Consider the following 19197-nt stretch of genomic DNA (forward strand, 5'->3'; position numbering starts at 1 on the left):
TTAAATGAGATGGAAGTCAACAGCTCCCCCCCTCCTGAGAGCCACCAAGCCTTATCATCAGCTCTGCCTCTATGCTCTGCAATCCCCTGGCACTATCATCTTAACTACTTAAGTAATCTAAGGACTTCTGGGCTCATCCATGCACTCCATCACTGACCACTTAGGAGTTTGGGGGCTTTCTATCTTCCCTACAGCTGAACTCTTATGTGTTAATTGCCCCCAGTTAAAGTGTGAGTTCCTTGAGAGCAGGAACTAGCTATATCTATTTATATCCCCAGTATTTAGCATACTGCTTAGCATAGTTAGCACTAAATAAATGCTTTTTCATTCATTCATTCATATTCTAGGCTGTCACCTAGACAGTCTGTCACGTCACATACTAATCAGTTGCCAAACTTTGCTGTTTCTGCTCCCCAAATATCTCTCTAATCTGACCCCTTTCTCTGCACTTAAAAAGCTACCATTTTAGTTCAGACCCTCATCTCCTCTTGCTTAAATTATTGCAACAGTGTCCTAATTGGTCTCTCTCCCTCTCTTATGCTTCTCACCATTCCAGTCCATGCTACACATTTGCTATCAAAGCAATTTTCCTTAAGTGTAGATCTGATCATATGACTGTCCTCAATCAACTCTTGCAGCTTCTTATCATCTCTCAGATAAAATATAAACTCCCCTGTTTAGTCTTTAAAGCTTTTCACAACCTTGTCCTAACCTATTTTGCTAGTCTCATTGGACATTACCCTCCTTCCCATACTTAGTGATCCAAACTGGCCTCTCCTTATCTCCAGCTACTGAAATATGCAGTTTAAGCACCATTTTCTGAATGAAGGTTTTCTTGATGCCCCAAAATGCTAGTATCTTCTTTCTCAAACTTACTTGCATTTAATATTAGTTAAGCTAGGTGGCCCAGTGAATAGAGAACAGGGCCTGGAGTCAGGAAGGCTCATCTTCCTGAGTTCAAATCTGGCCTAAGACACTTACTAGCTGTGTGACCCTGGGCAAGTCACTTAACCCTATTGGCCTCAATTCTTCATCCATAAAATAAGCTGGAGAAAGAAATAGCAAAGCACTACAGTATCTTTACCAAGAAAACCCCAAATGGATCATAAAAAGCCAGACATAACTGAAAACAAGTAAATAACAGTTTATGTATGCATGGATATATGTATATACATATATAATATGTATTTATTAGTTTAATATTTATGGTGTATATATTTAATATTACTTATTGTCTTCCCCATTGGAATGCTAGCTTGTTTTAAGTAGGAATTGTTTCATTCTTTGTATTTGTATCCCCAGTGCCTGGAACATATCAAGGAATTAACAAATATTTGATTGCTCTTTATTTGTGTTTCTCTGATTATTTAGGAATTTGAGTATCTTTCTGTGTGGTTATTAACTGTTTATATTTCTTCCTTAAAAAACTGTCTGCTCATGACTTTTGACCATTTCTCCATTGGAAGCAAGTATTAGCTTAATAGATAAGTATCAGTTTCTCATAGATTCTAGATGCTAGAGTTTTAGCTTACATATTACTATTGGTATTTTTTTCTGAATCTATTTTTTTCTCTTAGTTTTAGAGATATTTTTATTGTAAAAAATGTTTTTATCTTTATATAATCAACCCCATCTGTTTTTATTTGGAACAAGTTCTTTCACTTGTTTGATTGATAAAAACATCCTTCATCTTAATAGCTGGGACAAAATATATTACTTCTTCTAACAACATTGTTTATGGGGAGAGTTATATGTTTACCATTGTTGGTTTGTCTTTTCTTCAATCATTCTAGCCAAAGTAAATACACACTTTCTTATTACAAATTCACCAATGGATCTATGGTTTCAACATGGATGCTACCTCTGATATAAGATTACAAGCCACACCCAAACCTGCAACATCTTGAGGCCAAGCTAAGTCTTCAAGTATTTCTTAAGCAACGAATACTTTCAAAGCACTGAGATAGGTGCTGGTGATGCAAAGGCAAAGAAAAAATTGTACCAGGAGATTACAATCTACGGGAAGGATGTAACACACATGCAAGATACAAGAGCAGGGAGAAATTACTAATGATAAGGGGATCAGATGGTCATTCAACTTCTACTTCAAGACCTCCAGAGACAAGAAACTCAATCTCTTTGCAGCCCTTTAAGGCAATCATTTTATGGATAGTTGTAATATTTGAGTTTTTTTATGCTATGTTAAGTTATATGTTACATTATTATATTATGTTACATCATGTCATGTTACATTACATTATGCTACACTATGCCATGCTGTGCTTTCCAAAACCCACATCTGACCACTAGGAGACAGACTAGAAGGCAGAAATGCCAGCACAGGCTGGAACTTAGTTCTAGCCACCCAATTCCATACAGTACCAGTTGCATCCACACAACAGAGGGTATAGAACAATGTAGGCCCTGTCCAACCAATCATGAGTGCAGGAAGGAAAGGAGTTTGGCCTAGCACAAATCCAAATCTGGAACCTGAGGCTACAGATACAGTATAAGCAGAGAGATGAAAATACCAGACACAGTGAAGAAATACTATGGGTTAAGAGAAGTCCATGATGTGAATGCAGTATAACAAATGTAAGTAAAATCTCAGAGAAAAGAGTGGCATGGCCACCAGGACTCCAACAGTAGTTAGAAAAAATGATGCAAGAGATTAAAAGTGAAATTAGAATTCTTGAGGGGGAAAAAATAAAACAAACAGCTTAGAAAGGAAGATGGAGAGCCTTACCCAAGTAGTGAACTCTCTGAAAATTAGAATGTAGTCAGTCAATCGACAAACATTTATGAAGCAATTCCAATGTATTGGACACTGTGCTGGGAATACAAATAAAAGCAAAAAAGACAGACTCTGCCCTCAAGGAGATTACATTCTAAGAGGGAAGACAACACACAGCAGGTAGTCAAAAGGAGGAAAGGGGGAGGAAGTGTAGGGCATGACGGAGAAGTCTAGACTGCAATCTGATGAGAAATGAAGAGATGGTTGGCCTGAGTGCCCTCTTTAAATGGAAGTTCTGGGAGGAGTCACCCAATCAGAGGGAGGAGCAGCAGGACTGAAAGGTATTCCTGGGAATAAAGTGATGTCAAGACAAAGAGGTTTCTGGGGCATGGTGGAAAAGTCCAGAGTGTAGCTCAAGAGGAAATTCCCCAAAATCTCTAGTGTAGTAAGCTGGAGACAGGGACATAACTGAGGTTATGGCTCCTCTACATGTCAACATCTTCCCAGGCTTTTTCTGCCCTCAGGTACCCACATGGAATTCAATGATACAACAAACAAGAAGGAACAGAACAAAGTCAAAGGACTGAAAAAAATATGGAAGAAAATGTAAGTAAAATACCATCAAAAACAACTTCTGTAAAAGACAAATTGAGGAGAAAGAATTTAAGAATGATCAGACATCCTGAAAGCCAAGGTGAAAAAAATTTTAGATACTATACTTCAAGAAATTATAAAAGAAAACTGCCCAGATCTATTAGAAACAGAGGGCAAAGTGAAAATAGAAAGAATCCACTGATTACTTCCTGAAAGAAATCCCAGGTGGAAAAGACCTAGGAATGTCGAAGCCAAGATTTAAAGATTTCAAAATCTTAAAAAAAGATATTACAATCAGGCTTTATCTCTTGCCTTCCAGAAAATCATATTTCAAACTCACTTTTACTTTTAGTGGCAGTTTCCAGGTCTTGTGTGGTTCTTTAAGGTTCATTCAAGATATATTTGCCAAAGAATTGGAAATTGAGAGGATGCCCATCAATTGGGGAATGGCCGAATAAGTTGTGGTATATGAATGTAATGGAATACTATTGTGCTATAAGAAATGATGAACAGGCTGACTTCAGAAAAACCTGGGAAGACTTGTATGGTCTGATGCTGAGTGAAGTGAGCAGAACCAGGAGAACGTTGTACACAATAACAGCCATGTTGTGCGATGACTAATATTGATAAACTTAACCCTTCCCAGCAATACAAGGATCTAAGACATCTCCAAAGGCCTCGGGATGGAAAATACTATCCATATCCAAAGAAATAAATATGAAGTTTGAATGCAGATCGAAGCATACTATTTGCTATTTTTTCTTTTCTGTTGAGTTTTGTTTCCTCTTTCTGGTGGTTCCTCCTATTGGTTCTAATTCTTACTCACAATATCACTAATGTGAAAATATCTTTAATAGGAATGTAGATGTATAGCCTATATGAGATTGTGTGCCATCTTGGAGAGGGTGGTGGAGAGGGAGGGGGAGAAAAATTTTAAACTGAAAAGCATATGGAAGTGATTGTTGATAAATCAAAATAAATTAATTTTTAAAAAAGATATATTTGCCACACAATCAAGATTCTGATACCTGGTACCTAATGATCTCTAAAACATTCTCATTCTTTCCTCAGTGAGTTCAGCACCTTCATAGTCTTTCTTCCCCAACTCCTGTCCTCATACTAGGGATTTTCAACATATATATATACTTCCTCAAACACTCTAGCTTCCCACCTCCTAAATTTACTAATTCCCTTGACCTCCATTCTACCACAGCTACACACAGGGATGGTCATATCCTTGATCTTGTTATCACCCATAAGTGTTCCACTTCCAATTTGATGAACTCTAAAATTCTCTTATTTGATCACAATCTTGTTATTCCACCTCTTCCTTTCCTTGCAACCCCAAATCTTGTTCATCCTCACAACATGCAGTCCCTCTAAAACTCAGTTCTTTCCCAGGCTATTACCCTTGCACTGGTTACATGCTGCTCACCTCTCCATCATGACCATTTAGTGAAACATTTCAGCTCTTTACTCAACCAAGACTCAGCCTTAGACTTCTCCCGCCATCTGCTGCCTTAACTCCTATTCATATGCTGCTGAATGAAGCTAGAGAAAATCACTAAACTGTACTTATTGGATCCACTAAAATTTATGTTACATAATCTTAACTGGACCCTCATTACAGTGAGACAATCCTTTTACACCTCCCTAATCAACTCATTTTCCTACTCATCATAGTGGTTTTTCCAAGTTTTTGCACCCCTCCTCAAATCTCCCATGGCTCTCTCTCTACCCACCCTCTCAGTTGAGAACCTTGCCTCATTCCACCGAAAATTTTGAGGCCATTTACTGACAGCTCTCTTTTCTCCCTTCTTCCTCAATTCACATCACTTAGGTGCCTTCCACTGCCATGTTCTTCACTCCTGTCTCATGTGAAGAGGTGGCTCTTCTTGCCAAGGCTGGCCCCTCTGCAAGTACTGGACGATCCCATTGCATCCTGCATCCTCCAGTAGATTGCCCCCTCCTATTATCCCCCCTCTCACTTATCTTCAGTCCCTTCCCTTTCTACTTTTTGTTTCCCTTATTGCCTACAAACATGTCCAGATTATCTCTAGTCCTTCTCCATTCCCACTAGCTAATGTCCCATATCTTTCCAGCCTTTTGTGTCTAAATTCTGTATGATACCCTTCTTTAATGGATGCCTCCACTTCCTTTCCTCTCACTTTCTTTTTAACTCTGCAGTTTGGCTTCAGACCTCATCATTCAACTGAAACTGCTCTCTCCAAAGTTTCCAATGACCTTTAAATTGCCCAGTCTAATGGCCATTTCTCAATCCTCATATCCTTCTTGACTATTAGCCCTTGACATTGTTGATTGAGCACTTTCTTCTCCTTGATACTCTCTTCCTTCTAAGTTTTTGTGACACTACTCTCTCCTAGTTCTCCTCCTACCTGTCTGCCTGCTCCTACTCAGTTACTCTGGTTGCAACTTGGATGTCATCCTTAACTCTTCACTCCTATCCTCTCTCCATCCCCATAAATCTGCTCAATTGCCAAATCTTATCATTTCCATCTCTGCTGCATCTCTTAACTCTCCTTCTCTCTACTCACATGTCCTCCACCCAGTTGAGATCATCATCATCTTTCATTTGGCACCCTGCATACTAAATATTGCAATAGCCTCCTATTTGGTCTACCTGCTCTAAGTTTCTCACAATTCCACTTCATCCTACACACACCTGCCAAAGTGCTTTTCTTAAAGCACAGGTTTGACTATGCCACTATCATACTCAATAGATTCCAATAATTCCCTATCACTTCTAGGATTGTCTTTAAACTCATCTGGAATTTAAAGTTCTTGATAACCTGGCTCCAATCTACCCTTCCAGACATGTATTTTTCATACACTCTATGTATGGTACAGCTAACCTGGTCTTACTGTTCCCCACACACTCCATTCCACTGCCCATTTCCAAGGCTTTGACAGGTTGTATCTGAAGCCCAGAATGCATTCTTTCCTCACCTCTACCTCTCATTTTCTAGCTTCTTTCCTAGAATTCCTAGTTTCTTTCAGAATTCAGCTAAAGTGCCATCTTCTACATGAAGCCTTACCCGATCCTCCTTGCTGCTAATGCCTTTGCCACAAAATTATCTCGTTTAATTTCATATGTGTGTATATATATATACATATCACATACAAACATATGTACATACATTATATACACACATATCTGTGTATATAAACATATGTACATATTTCCACATTTTTCTTCTCCGGTATAATTTTAGTTCTTTAAGAGCATTAATTATTTCATTTTTTGTCTTGGCATGCTCAGCATACCACTTAGCACATAAAACAGTACATGCTTAATAAATGCTCATCAATTGAATGAGGCTCCAGGTGAAACACGGAATTACCCTGGCACTCCTTTTCTTTATACATAAAAACATACTCAGTAGCAAGAGATGTTAAGGACTGAGATGTATGATCTAGTCCTGCCTCACCATGGACCTCTGAAATTAGGTAATCTGACCAGCCTTGGGAAGGGGAATGGAAAGGTACTAATTGCACTCGGGAGTTGTCAGCTGTCTGTTCTGTCTCTGTGTCATTGTTCATGCTATTCTTCTTGCTTAGAATGTCCTTCCCATTCCTCATCTCTATCAAAATCCTATCCATTCTTTAAGGTTCGGGCAGCTCAAATATTACTTCTTCTGCATAGTCTTTCCTGATCAGCCTGGCCTAGAGTAATTTCCTTTGAATTCCTAAAGCACTGTCTGTTCCTTTTATGGCATTTTAATACATATTATCTTGTATCATCACTACATGTGTACTTCATTATCTCTCTTACTAGAATAAATACTTCTTGACAACAGGACCTATAATTCTCTACTCCCCCATAATGCTTTGCCCATAAGTAGAAAAGAAATAAACATTTACCCAAAGAAATGAAGAACAATGAAAAAATCCAGCTATCTAGGAATTGTGCCCATCACCCCACAGACAATCCAAAAATGTGGGTCAATAATTATTAAACAAAAGGAAACCAGAAGAGGGTGAAGATGAACATTTCCTTGTTTTTCAGGCCTACCCAAGCTTCCAGTGAACTATGAGCAATTTTCTTATTTTTCAATCTCACAACCGCATTCTGGTCCTACACAGGCAGACCTTTGTCCCTACATTCAGATCTGAGCCAAAGCTGCTTATATTCTACTTGGCAATTCTCTAGTTGAAAGTCTGATCTAAATTCAGTAAAGTCATATTGTTCCTACTACAGTTTATTTGATTTTAAAAATACTTACCAGAATCTGCTGGTGATATTCTCCTATTTTATAGCTTCCAAAATGTATTATTCCAGGTTCTGCCTTTACAATTTTATTTTGTTCAAGCTTTGCAAAAATCTCTATCCACACAGTGTTGATAAAGACAGTATGAAAAATAAAAGAAATATTAAATTAAGACCAATTATGTTAAAATGGATTCCTTCAAATTTAGGATATTTTTTTAAAAAATATTCATTTTAAACTTAAATGCAAAACAAGAAAAAAAAAGGAATATTTCCATGTACACAGAACAACATAAAGAGTATTCAATTTAAAACCACAGATTTCCATTTCAGACTGTTTATCCTTTTTAAAGAAACAATGTAACAAATACTACACATTGTTTTCAAAGCTACCCAGTTTTTCTGTGCTTCAAATTTAGGAGATTTTGCCTGGGTAGCTAAGTGGCCTAGTGGATAGCCCACTGCCCTGCAGTCAACATGAACTGAGTTCAAATTTGGCCTGAAACCAAACATTTGACACTGTCTAGCTGTGTGACCCTCGGCAAGTCACTTAACCCCTATTGCCTAAAAAAAGGGGTATTTTAAATACCAGTTAAAATTTTATTCTTCTTTGAGGCCCCGCAAGTCATATCTTTCAACATGATTAATCATATGCATTGTCATTATTATTATTATTATTATTATTATTGACAACAATAATGGCAGTTAGCATTTATATAGTACTTTAAGATTTGCAAAACACTTTATATTATCTTCTTTGGTCCTTACAACAACTTTGTGAGGTAGGTACTATTATTATCCCCATTTTATAGATGAGAAAACTGAGGCTTACAGAGGCTAAGTTACTTTCCTGTGGTCACTTAGCTAGTAAGTGTCTGAGGCAGGATTTGAACTCAGGTCTTCCTGAGTCTAGTATTTAAGCCACTATGCTACATAGCTACTTCTGTCTTCAAATAAACTGTGTGACCTTTTCATTTTTGTTAAATTCTTCTAGAAAATTCATCATCTGTATTTTGTTTGACTATACTTATTAATTATGAGGAAGAGAAAGCAAATTAATGGGTACTGTGAGACATGCCAACAAAGAAGGAAAAATATCAACAAAACATTAAAAATACACAGAAGGAAAAAAAGAAAAGGGCACAGAACAATTTTGTTATTCCTCTGTTAAATTTAATATACATATTTTAAAGCAAGCTATGTATAACAGAAGTTCACAGTTACATATACAATCCTCTTTTTTTGGTTCTTTGTATATTGAAATGTTCATGTTTGTGATGATTAATAATAACAAATTCATAATAAAAAGAAAGCTTTTTTAAATAGAAAAATCCATCATCTAATTGTGGTATATGAATGTTATGGAATATTATTGCACAGTAAAGATTACAAAAAATACAAAGAAATGTGAAAAGATTTATATGAAACCAATGCTAACAGGAAAAAAAAGGCAGAATCACAAAAATAACATATGAACTGATTTCAATTACATAAAGGAAGATAAAAATCAACAGAAGTGAAACAATATATTCAGTGGATAATATTGGTGTTGTCATGTTAAAGTGAAGGTACAAGGCCTTCATTTCTTTGATCAATGCATAAATAAAAGAATGAGGTTTCGTATATAAGCACAGGATCAGAGAGTTGATGTTTGGCGGGTACCCTCAAGCTCATCGAGGGTAATAGCTTATATTATAGATAAGGAAAGCTAAAAGCCAGACAGGTGAAACACCTAAGTGTAGATGGGACATGTTTTATGTCATCTAACTCCAAATCAAGAGCTACTTGATTCTACTGTGCCAGACTTTTAAAATGATATTTCTTTAATTTTGTTGCTGTTTTGCGGATTTTATTATTGGGGAAAATAAATAATTTCGAAAGAAAATTAGTCATGTTAAATATAGCATTCTAGATTTTGTCAGAACGTAGCATTTTTTTGTTTTCTACAAATTTTTATGATAAAACTCCAAATCTCTTAAAGGACAAGCATTTTGTGATCACTTAATATTTAATAAGCACTCTATTCAAAGTACTAAGCATTTAATTCTTATTAGTGTGAACAAATAATAAAAACAACCCACATTTATGTGACACTTTACAGCTCACAAAATCCTTTCCTCAAAATAATCCTGAGGTAGGCTATATAATTATGATTATACTAATTTTATAGATGAGGAAATTGAGGCACAGAAAAGTGAAGGGACATATCCAACCACATAACTATTAAGTGTCAGCACCAGGACTAGAACTCAACTTCTGACTCCAAGACTAGTACACCTTTCACTCCACTCCATGACTTTCCAGAAAATTGAATTGTACCTCACTTTAATGATTTGACTTTGGTTAGAATAGCACTGCCATATGACAAATGTCATATTCTAGAAGCTCTAAGGATTATGAGCTCCAACCAATTAAAGTTCTATATAGTCTTCTCAGTTATCAGAATGTGTTATTTCAGTTTTGTGCCACAGTTTTAAAAAATCTATGAGTTCACAAAAAATGTCTTAAACCCTATTCTTCAATATCATCAGTTGAGGATTAGATGATAGCAGTCAGTACAGTGTTTTAAAGACATATAATATTAGTACCAAAGAGATATTCTAGATTCACGAAAATATGATTTTCTTTAGGCCTGTTTTTCCCCCAAATGATAGACTTGTTCTAGCTTGCATGACTCCTAAATATATTGAAATACTTAAAGGAATCTCAAAAAAAGGAGGAAAAAGAATGTTAGGCATTTATAAATACATATGAATATATGTACATAATATATGTATAAAATATGATTTATATATTTGTATAAATTAGTTATATATGTATGCATGTGTATGTTATATATAGAAAATACAAAGTGACTTCAGGGATTGGGGAAATGGACCACAAACAATGGGGATAATCAATACTGGCCTCTTAAAGAAACTGATATGAATTGAACCCTACATGGGGGCTAGGGGTTCCAAGATGTGACTAGGAGAAGGGAGGGCATTCTAGGCATGAAAAATTGCCTATGTAAGTCATGGAGTGGCAAATAGAATGCCAAGTATGGGTAAGAGAAAGTAAGATATTTTGGCTGAGTGTAGAGTATTCCAACAGTCTAGAAAGGCTGATAATAACAAGACATTACTTGCATATAGCATTTATTTGGTTTTCCAGGTACTTTGACATACATGCTCTCATCACAATAACCCTGACTCCTCAGAATCAATTTTTCCATTTACTTTCTATCAAAAATATGTACTCTTACTTCACACGTAAGAATGTTACCTCACTTTATTTTTTTCAAGCTTATTTCCTAAAGCTTTAATATGCATCAACTGATTCTTCTCATATTTGAGTAAGGCATGTTTCCTAATCTAAAGGTAGAGCTACTTGAAGAAAGGTAACTCCACTGAGATTGTCTAGTGGACCAAGGCAACAAGTCCATGATGGACTCACAGCATCTCCTTTACTTATGGACATACCAACTGATCCTCCCTTAAAAGAAGAATTGACAAGGCATAAAGTTATAACTAATTTTTAAGCAGTTGGAAATTTATACTTTTATACAAAGTATATACATCTTTTTTAAGCTTTGGTGATATGTTTTGTTTTAAATTACAAACATTTACATTTAGATATCTTTCAAATCCTATGTCAGACATTTGCTACCTGTGTGACCCTGGGCAAATCATTCAACCTCTCAGTCTCAATTTTCCCATCTGCAAAATGGGAAAAATATTATTGTAGTACCTTCCTCACAGGGTTATTATGAGGATCAAATGAAACAATATATGTGAAACACTTCACAAATCTTAAAGCACTATGTAAATATTAACTATTATAAAAGCACTATGTAAATATTAGATTCACTAGTGAAGCTATATATGTATTTCAATGGCATTGCCATTGCTGAAATTATTTGTGAACTCCTCTTCTGGAAGAGTGTTCAAAGACTGCTGATTGACCACACTAGAGAGTCATTCTCTTTATTCTATAGTCAAATCTCATTTTTTACTTAGCTTGATCATCACTTTATCACCTTCGATCCCAATAACTTTTGGCAATTTCGGAAAATCAAATCCATCCTCAAAGGATGAGAGTTTATCATCACTAAAGCTATTTTTAAAGACGTGTCCCTGGCTGATTTTAGAATTACTTTTAAAAATTCAACTTCAATAATGAACAAGATCTATTTAACGTGCTTAGCTTCCCAAGATGATTACTTTGAAAGGAATAATACTCATATGGATGAATAAGTTACAGTTTGCTTGAAATTTTTAAAAGTCAGTGATATTACTTTAGCACAACAGTTTTCAAAGTATGGTCTGCAGACCCTTAGGGGTACCTGATACCCTTTCTGGGGATGTGAGAGGCCAAAATTATTTTCATATATTGTTTTCATATAATACTTAGCCATTATTTGCTTATTGAAATACTCCTCCCTTTTACAACTACATGTCTATGTCAGACCAGATTTTCTTCATATACCTCAACCAAATCAACATATCTCAATAGATCGAATGCAGAAGCAGATATGAGAATCCAGTCGTCACCCATGAAGCCTGACACTAAGGAGATTTTCAAAAACGTAAAATAATGCCACTCTTCTCACTAAACTTTTTTTTTGTTTTGGAAAATAATTCATAAAAAATATGTTGCTTTTGTTAACAAGTTATATTATTTTTGCTAACAAGTAATATTTTTAAATGAATTAATAAATATTTTTAAAATTTATATATTGTTTTCTAACATGGTAAATATCAGTAGATATAACCCATTCAAGCAAAAGCTCTCTGGAGCTCAATAATTTTTAAAAAGAAAAAGAAGTCTTGAGATCAAAAAGTTTGAGACTCACTGCTTAGAGTTATATGCTGTTTTCTCTGATCCTACCATTATATAATGGGTTGTGCTTAAAATTTTCTTTGCTGAATTCAGGGGACGACTTTCAAAGACAGCAGTAACCGCTATCACAATCTTTTAATAATGTCAATTCAAAAAGTTCAGTAATGAAGAAGTAGATCCTAGTATAGCCACTACTCCTACATTCCTATAATTTAAAGCATTTTTTTCATATTAGACAAAGGCTTCATTTTCCAGATAACTAGAACCCTTGACAACCTAAGTTTTTAATGGTAGTTGACCCTGTAAACTTACCAGTAAACAGGGTGGCAATATTATTAATCTGAATAAACTATGATTTTATCTATCTATAAAATGGTATAAACATAAATAATTAAGTTAGCATAAAGTTGTAACTAGATTTTAAAAATTAGTGTACTTAACAGATCTGTGGCTTGCTTTCTCATCTGGAAAAAATTTTGGTGTTAAACAAGATCTATATCCTGATCACTTACTTGATTCCAGTAGGTGATTAGGCACTTCCTTTCTTTTTGTTGGCTCTTCTACTAGGCTGTCCAAAAGAACAGAGATATGTCGGAATGTGTCCTTTTATCTTTGTTAGATTCTATATCCGTTGATTTTACCACTTCCATTTTATCATGAAAAATGCAGTCTCAAATAAATGGTCAGTAGTTCACCTGAAGAGAACACATGGGAAACACACAGAAGAAAGAGAAAATGTAGGCATTTTAGCTCCCAATTATTAACTAAAGAATTGTGTCCAGTTTTGTGATTCACAATTTAAGAAGGATATTGATAAGTGAAAGAGTATCCAGAAGAAGGCTTGAGAATGGCAAAAAGGCCTTAAGTCCATATTATATGAGAATCAGCTGTAGGAATGGGGGTGTTTAGCTTGGAAAAGATAACATTTAGGAGTAACCAAATAGCCATTTTTAAATATTTGGATAAATGCCACTCGGAAAAGGAATTAAACTGTTCTGTTTGGCTACAGAGAGGAGGACCAGGAACAATGATTAGAATTTGCAAACGGGCAAACTTAGGTTTGCCAAACTTTATGATGTTGGGGAGGGGGCAGGAAGGTCTCTGTAGGAAACTTATTTAATTCTTCCCTTTCTCTTTCTTGCTTTTAACATACAGAACATTTCATTTCTTATGGGAATTTTAAGTGACAGTGAGTAGAAATGGAAAAAAAAGCAAATTAAATTAAAATTTGCTTCTGAAATAAGCCAACGTCCTTCCTGAATAGGGAGAAATTAAACTAGAGGCACACACACACACACACACACACACACACACACACACACACACACAGATTTTAGATTCCTATGGATTTAATTTACTTATATTATCTTAGACTTCTCTTTTATGAAAATCCCAGCTTCAATAGCAAGGGAAGACATATAATAGTATGTCACCTTGAAAGGTCATCAAGGTCCTTACTATTAGGCAAAACTAAACCATCTCAGAGAGCTGAAGATATCTTCTATTTTTAAAGATATCTGGAAAATATTTCACAGCTCTCTTATTTCACTGTGCTACCTCTTCATTATTAATTAGTTCTTCAAGTATGTAAATTAAACCTGGAGGGACATTCACTTGGCTTCCTCAGATCTCATAAAGCATCTCCCATTCATCATTAAAATGTAAGCTCCTTGAGGGCAGCATGTATCTTTTTTGTTTGTATTTGTATCACAATGCCTGGAACATAAGTAAGTACTTGTTCTAGGTGTTTGTCCCTCATTTGTGAAGAGGACCAATGACATCATGGGGCGATGTCTTGACTTGGAGTGAATTGAATTTAAGTGAGGCAGAGTTGCATAAAGTCATTGGCCTCACTCTCTCTTCCAAAGTCATTGATGTCCAGCGTCAGCACAAAAGTCAAGAAGACTGGCAGTGGCCCAGGATGCAATGGATGATCTTGGTGTCTTCAATGCCTAACCAAGCTCTAGGCACTCCACAGCATCTGCTTCATGACCACTGGAACAAATTATTTTCATCCACCCCTTTCTGATGGGGAAAGTCTATTGCTTGGGGTAGACATCCCCCTAACTCACTAACAGTTTGGAGGCCTGTTGGTTACCCTCAAACTGGTTTAGCCCATCTGCCAAGACAATTTTACCAGGGTGTGGCCACTGCACATACTATAGCTTCTTGGAGCCACAGGTGAGAATAGAGTGAAGGTAGACACCAAAGGTGGATAAACAGCTCTGAAAAGAGCTCAGCAAGCCCTCACACCAGAGGGGCTAGTCCTCCCTGAACACCCCATATACCCCATACTTAATAAATATGTACTTAATAAATGCTTGTTTCCTTCCTTACTTCCTTCCATTCTTTCATTCAATTATTCAATAGACTCTTCCATGCCTAAATTATCTAAGTATATTTATCGATACTTCCTAGGTACTAGTCTTGTGCTAACACGATGGGAAAAACAGAAGAAAATACAGTCTCTGCTCTCAGATTCCATAGTCAAGTTGGTAAAACAATACCTTACATGAAATGATAATTAAAAACACTAAACTGTATGGATAATCATAAAATGATGGATATAGACAATAAATAATAAGTTAGAAAAAACTATTCCTGTGGGCTCCAGAGCTCCAGGGAGATGTTTTTGGGGAAACTGGAGCTTAAGATGAACCTCAAAGGATGAATAGAAATTTTGTAGATCAAAAACCTAGAGGAAAGTATTCCAGGTAAAGGGGGAAACAGCACAGCAGAGTTGTGTCATGAAAAAAAGTCTCTGGGAAGAGAATTAGGAGACCTGAGTTCTAGTACCAGTTTTGCCACTAATTAATTGTGTCATTTTGGTGAGTCACTTCATCTCATCTGTAAAATGAAGTGACTGAACCGAATGATCTCAGAGAGCTCTTTGAACTCTATTAGTCTATGAATTTGCAAATTCATCCTGCTGAAATTCTTTTCCTTTTGTTCTTTCTGTATGAGATAGTTATTGAGATGCTAATTCCTTAGAAATTTGAAGACATTATTGAAGCCTCAGGACTTGAAAATATTAACTCAAGACCCTACTGAGAAGTGCCACCTGTACTCTTTCTTTTCATCTCCCCCTTTGCTCCATAATCTTGATTTTTCAGTGTCTTCTCCTTGACCATCTCTGAGAAATTCTTTTTTTGACTTCTGTGACACCACACCATCTTGGTTCTCTTCTCATTTCTGAATGTTCTTTCTCCTTTTGCTAGCTCCTCCTCTTTCTTCTACTTCCTAAGATCAACTGTTCCCTATGGTTCAATCCTCACAGTCTTTGTTCTCTCTAACGTAATCTGTCATTCAGAGAGTTTATTGATTCTCACTGTGACAATTATCAATTTTTTGCAGGTCACAATCAAATCTTTATGTCTAGCCCTGACTTCTAACCCAATATCCAGTCTGGTTTCCAATTATGTCTAATTGCCATCTCAATTCAATGAATCATTTACTCTCTAGTCTCTGTGATCTGTACCAGCCGTCTCCACAACGGACAATGTCCTCTCTTCTCACTTCTGCCTCTTTGAACTCTTAGCTCCCTTCAAAGCTCAGTAAAAGTGCCATTACCTTCAAGGCCTTTTTTTTTGTTTGTTTATTTGAAAATCCTAACTCAAGAAGTACCACCCATGCCCCAAAACACAGTTTTTATTGCCATTCATCCCCATCATTCTGGTTAAAAAATCCCAACATATCCTGCATATTTATGAACATGTTGTATTACAGCCAGTGGAATGTAGAATGTAAACTCCAGGAATTATTATTTTTTTAAATTTGTATCCCTGGTACCTGGCACAAAGTAAGCATGCTATAAATACTTGTTTTTCCTCTGACCTATAAAACTTATAAACTCTACCAATGAGTTGAGGTTTAATCTGGTACTGCCTTTTATTGGTGTTTTTGTACTTAACAGTCCATCAGCAAGCATTTATTAAACACCTACTATGTTCCAGGCAATGTACATACTGATCTTACAGCCTCATTTAGATTGTAAAGAGCATAGAAACTGTATAGTATATGTTTTTGTATCCCCACCCTCTACACCCACCCAAGTATCTAATATAGTGAATATTGTAGGTACTCAATAAATCTTTTTTAGCTAAGCCACCTTCACCTCATCCCCTTCAAATAAGGTTTCCTCCAGTCACCAAAGGACCCTTCAATCCTCCTTCATACACCTAAAGAATATCAGATGTAAAAGGGAAAGGCAATCTGCTGGCTTGCAATGGAAAGAATGATGGAATTGTAATCAAGAGTACCTACATTCAAATTCCAGCACTGCCATTTACTACCTAGTATGATCTTGGACAAGTCCTTGGTTCCTTGGAGCCAGTTAAATAAGGAAGTTAAACAAGATGATCTCTTGGGTTTCTTCAATATCTGTGATAGTAATACTCATCTTGCAGATGAGGACACTAAGGTTGACAAGAGGTCTTTCTACAGGTACTCTCATTCCTTCATCTTATTTCTTCTTAACTGCCCCCCCCCACAAGCATCACCCTATCTCTCTCAAACTTCCTTTCCAAATTTCCAAACTCCTTCATTCTCAATCTCTCCCCAACAGCAGCAGCAGCAACAACAACAGCATTTCATCTCCTCCCCACTCCTTCTCATCATCTTGGGCAAGTCACAACCTCTTCGAGCCTGCCCTTTCCTCACATGTAAAAATGGGAACAATAACAGCACTCATCTCATAGAGTTGTTGCGAGGATCAAATGGGATATGTGTGAAATGCTATACAAATCTTAATATAGAAATGCTAGTTATTATTATTAGTGAGAAGCAATGTCGCTTAGTGGGTGGGAGGCTGGAAGACTTGGGTTCAAGTCCTGTCTTTGACATATTTGATTGTGGGACGCTGGACAAGCCCCTTAAACCTCCTCGGCCATCTTTCCATGACTATAAATTTGCAGAGAAGATGCAGACAGGCATCGGCAGGGTCCCTCATCAGGAGTTTCCTACAGTAAGGAAATCACAGGTCTATATATTCATCCCTTCATCCACTCCATCAAAAACTTACAGAACTTTAAGGCTGCAGAAAGAGCCCAATCTCCCTTCACTCTACAGAGGAGCAAAAGAGAGCTGAGAGAGAGGAAATAACTTAGGAAATAACCTACCCTACATAGTTGGGGGGGGAAAAAGGCTGGGGCTAGAAGGCAGGCCTCCCAGGAACGCCATACTCGGTCCGGGATAGTCCCATGCAATCTACTCCCTCCCCATTTCCCCCTGGATCTCTTCCACCCTGTCTCGCCCCCGTGCCCGCTCACCTCAACTCCCGAGAGGGGGCTCGTCCCCGGGGCCCGCAGGGCCGTGCCCCGCCTCCCCCGCGCCGCCCCCGGCCGGGAGCCTAGAGTGGCCCGGCCAGCGGGACTCTCCAGCCCCTGCCACGCCACCGCTGCTGCTATGACAACGGGACGCTCTACCGTGACTACAGGTGAAAGGACCGAACCAAGTGACTCCCAAACGTGGGGGGTGGCGGAGGAGCGTTGGAAGAAAATAGGGTGGCGATGGGGGACATGGCGTAAGAAAAAATGGAGATTTTGTAATAAGTCATGTTTTTGTGTTGGTTTCAGAGGACGCACCAAGGCCAGATGGAGAGGAACCTTCTGTTAAGTGGGAGGATTGGGGAAAATGACCCGTTAGAGGACAAGAATAAGATGGACCCTGCCATTATCCCGCTACTAGAAGGGAAGGGGCCCAGCCGCAAGTTAAGAGCGAAGACAAGGTCTAGTACTGGAAATCTCGGACCTTTCCAGGAAAAAAAAAAAGTGGGGCCGGCTTGCTCCTTTCTTCCCTAGAATAAAAAGAAACTTCACATCCCTAGAAGAGTCCCTCTACAAATACAAAGCAAGAGATACAGAAAGACAAACGAATATAGGCTAAATTCAGGTTAGTTTTTTGTTTTTGCTTTTGTTTTTTTTAATAGCTGAGCCACCCTGCACACTCACCCGAGGGATACCGGAGCTTTGCAAAACAGTGGCTGATTGCACTCCCTCTGAGGATTTTTGAAGTTTCAAGACAAATTCGTATGCCTATGGAATATCATTGTGTTGTAAGAAATGATGACTGTGATGAATGCAGAGAACCATGGGAAATCTAACATGAAATGATACAGAGTGAAGTATGCAGAGCCAAGAAAACAATACACACAATGACTAATGGCTATCACGATGGAAACGTAAAGAGCAACCACAAAAATCAAAGTCAAAATTAATAAGAAAAAGCATGATTCGAAAGCAAAGACATGAGAATAGATTGAGAGTGCTCAATCCTTCCCTTTGCGGAGGTTGGAAGTCCAAGATGATTACACATTGCACATATTTTCAGACTTTTTCTGATGATTGCATATATCAGCATAACTGATAAGTCAATCAATTGTGCTGATTTTTCCACTTTTTAAAAAAATCTTAATACTGTGTTATATGGGATGACTCTCAGGGTGGTGCTGGGGGAAGGACTTTGGGGAGATAGTGATTAAAAAACAAAAGTTATCAATAAAAACTTTTTTTTTGTTTTCAAAGTTTCACTTTTTTTAAGATTCATTGATTTATTTATTTTTAGTTTTCAACGTTCACTTCCCCAAGACTTTGAGTTTCAAATTTTCTCCCTATCTCATCCCTCTCCCAACCCCAAGACAACGTGCATTCTGAATACCCTTTCCCCTAGTCTGCCCTTGAAAATTTATTCTTAAAAATTGTACGATTGTACTTGTTTATCCCCATGGTTAGAAAATTCTAGGGAGATGTGGATGGTAGAGAGAAGAGGTAAAAGAAAATCACTCATCCTATCCCAAGTAAGAATCAAGGTTAGAGACCTTCTG

The 19197-nt window shown here is 37.1% G+C and overlaps 1 protein-coding gene across 1 annotated transcript in view; it reads right to left on the reverse strand.

Annotated features, from left to right (window-relative positions):
• CFAP221 (cilia and flagella associated protein 221) overlaps nt 1-17770 on the reverse strand; it is a 99177-nt gene extending 81407 nt beyond the window's left edge. The window contains 4 exon segments of the mRNA XM_020963130.2: nt 7573-7673; nt 12890-12961; nt 12964-13072; nt 17645-17770. Of these exon segments, the coding sequence (XP_020818789.1) occupies nt 7573-7673; nt 12890-12961; nt 12964-13027 (237 nt within the window). The 5' untranslated portion in view covers nt 13028-13072; nt 17645-17770.
• Nucleotides 17771-19197: the final 1427 nt, after the last annotated feature.

The sequence above is a fragment of the Phascolarctos cinereus genome, unplaced genomic scaffold (assembly GCF_003287225.1).
Source record: "Phascolarctos cinereus isolate Bilbo 61053 unplaced genomic scaffold, phaCin_HiC Scaffold_726;HRSCAF=1367, whole genome shotgun sequence".
Taxonomy (NCBI): domain Eukaryota; kingdom Metazoa; phylum Chordata; class Mammalia; order Diprotodontia; family Phascolarctidae; genus Phascolarctos; species Phascolarctos cinereus.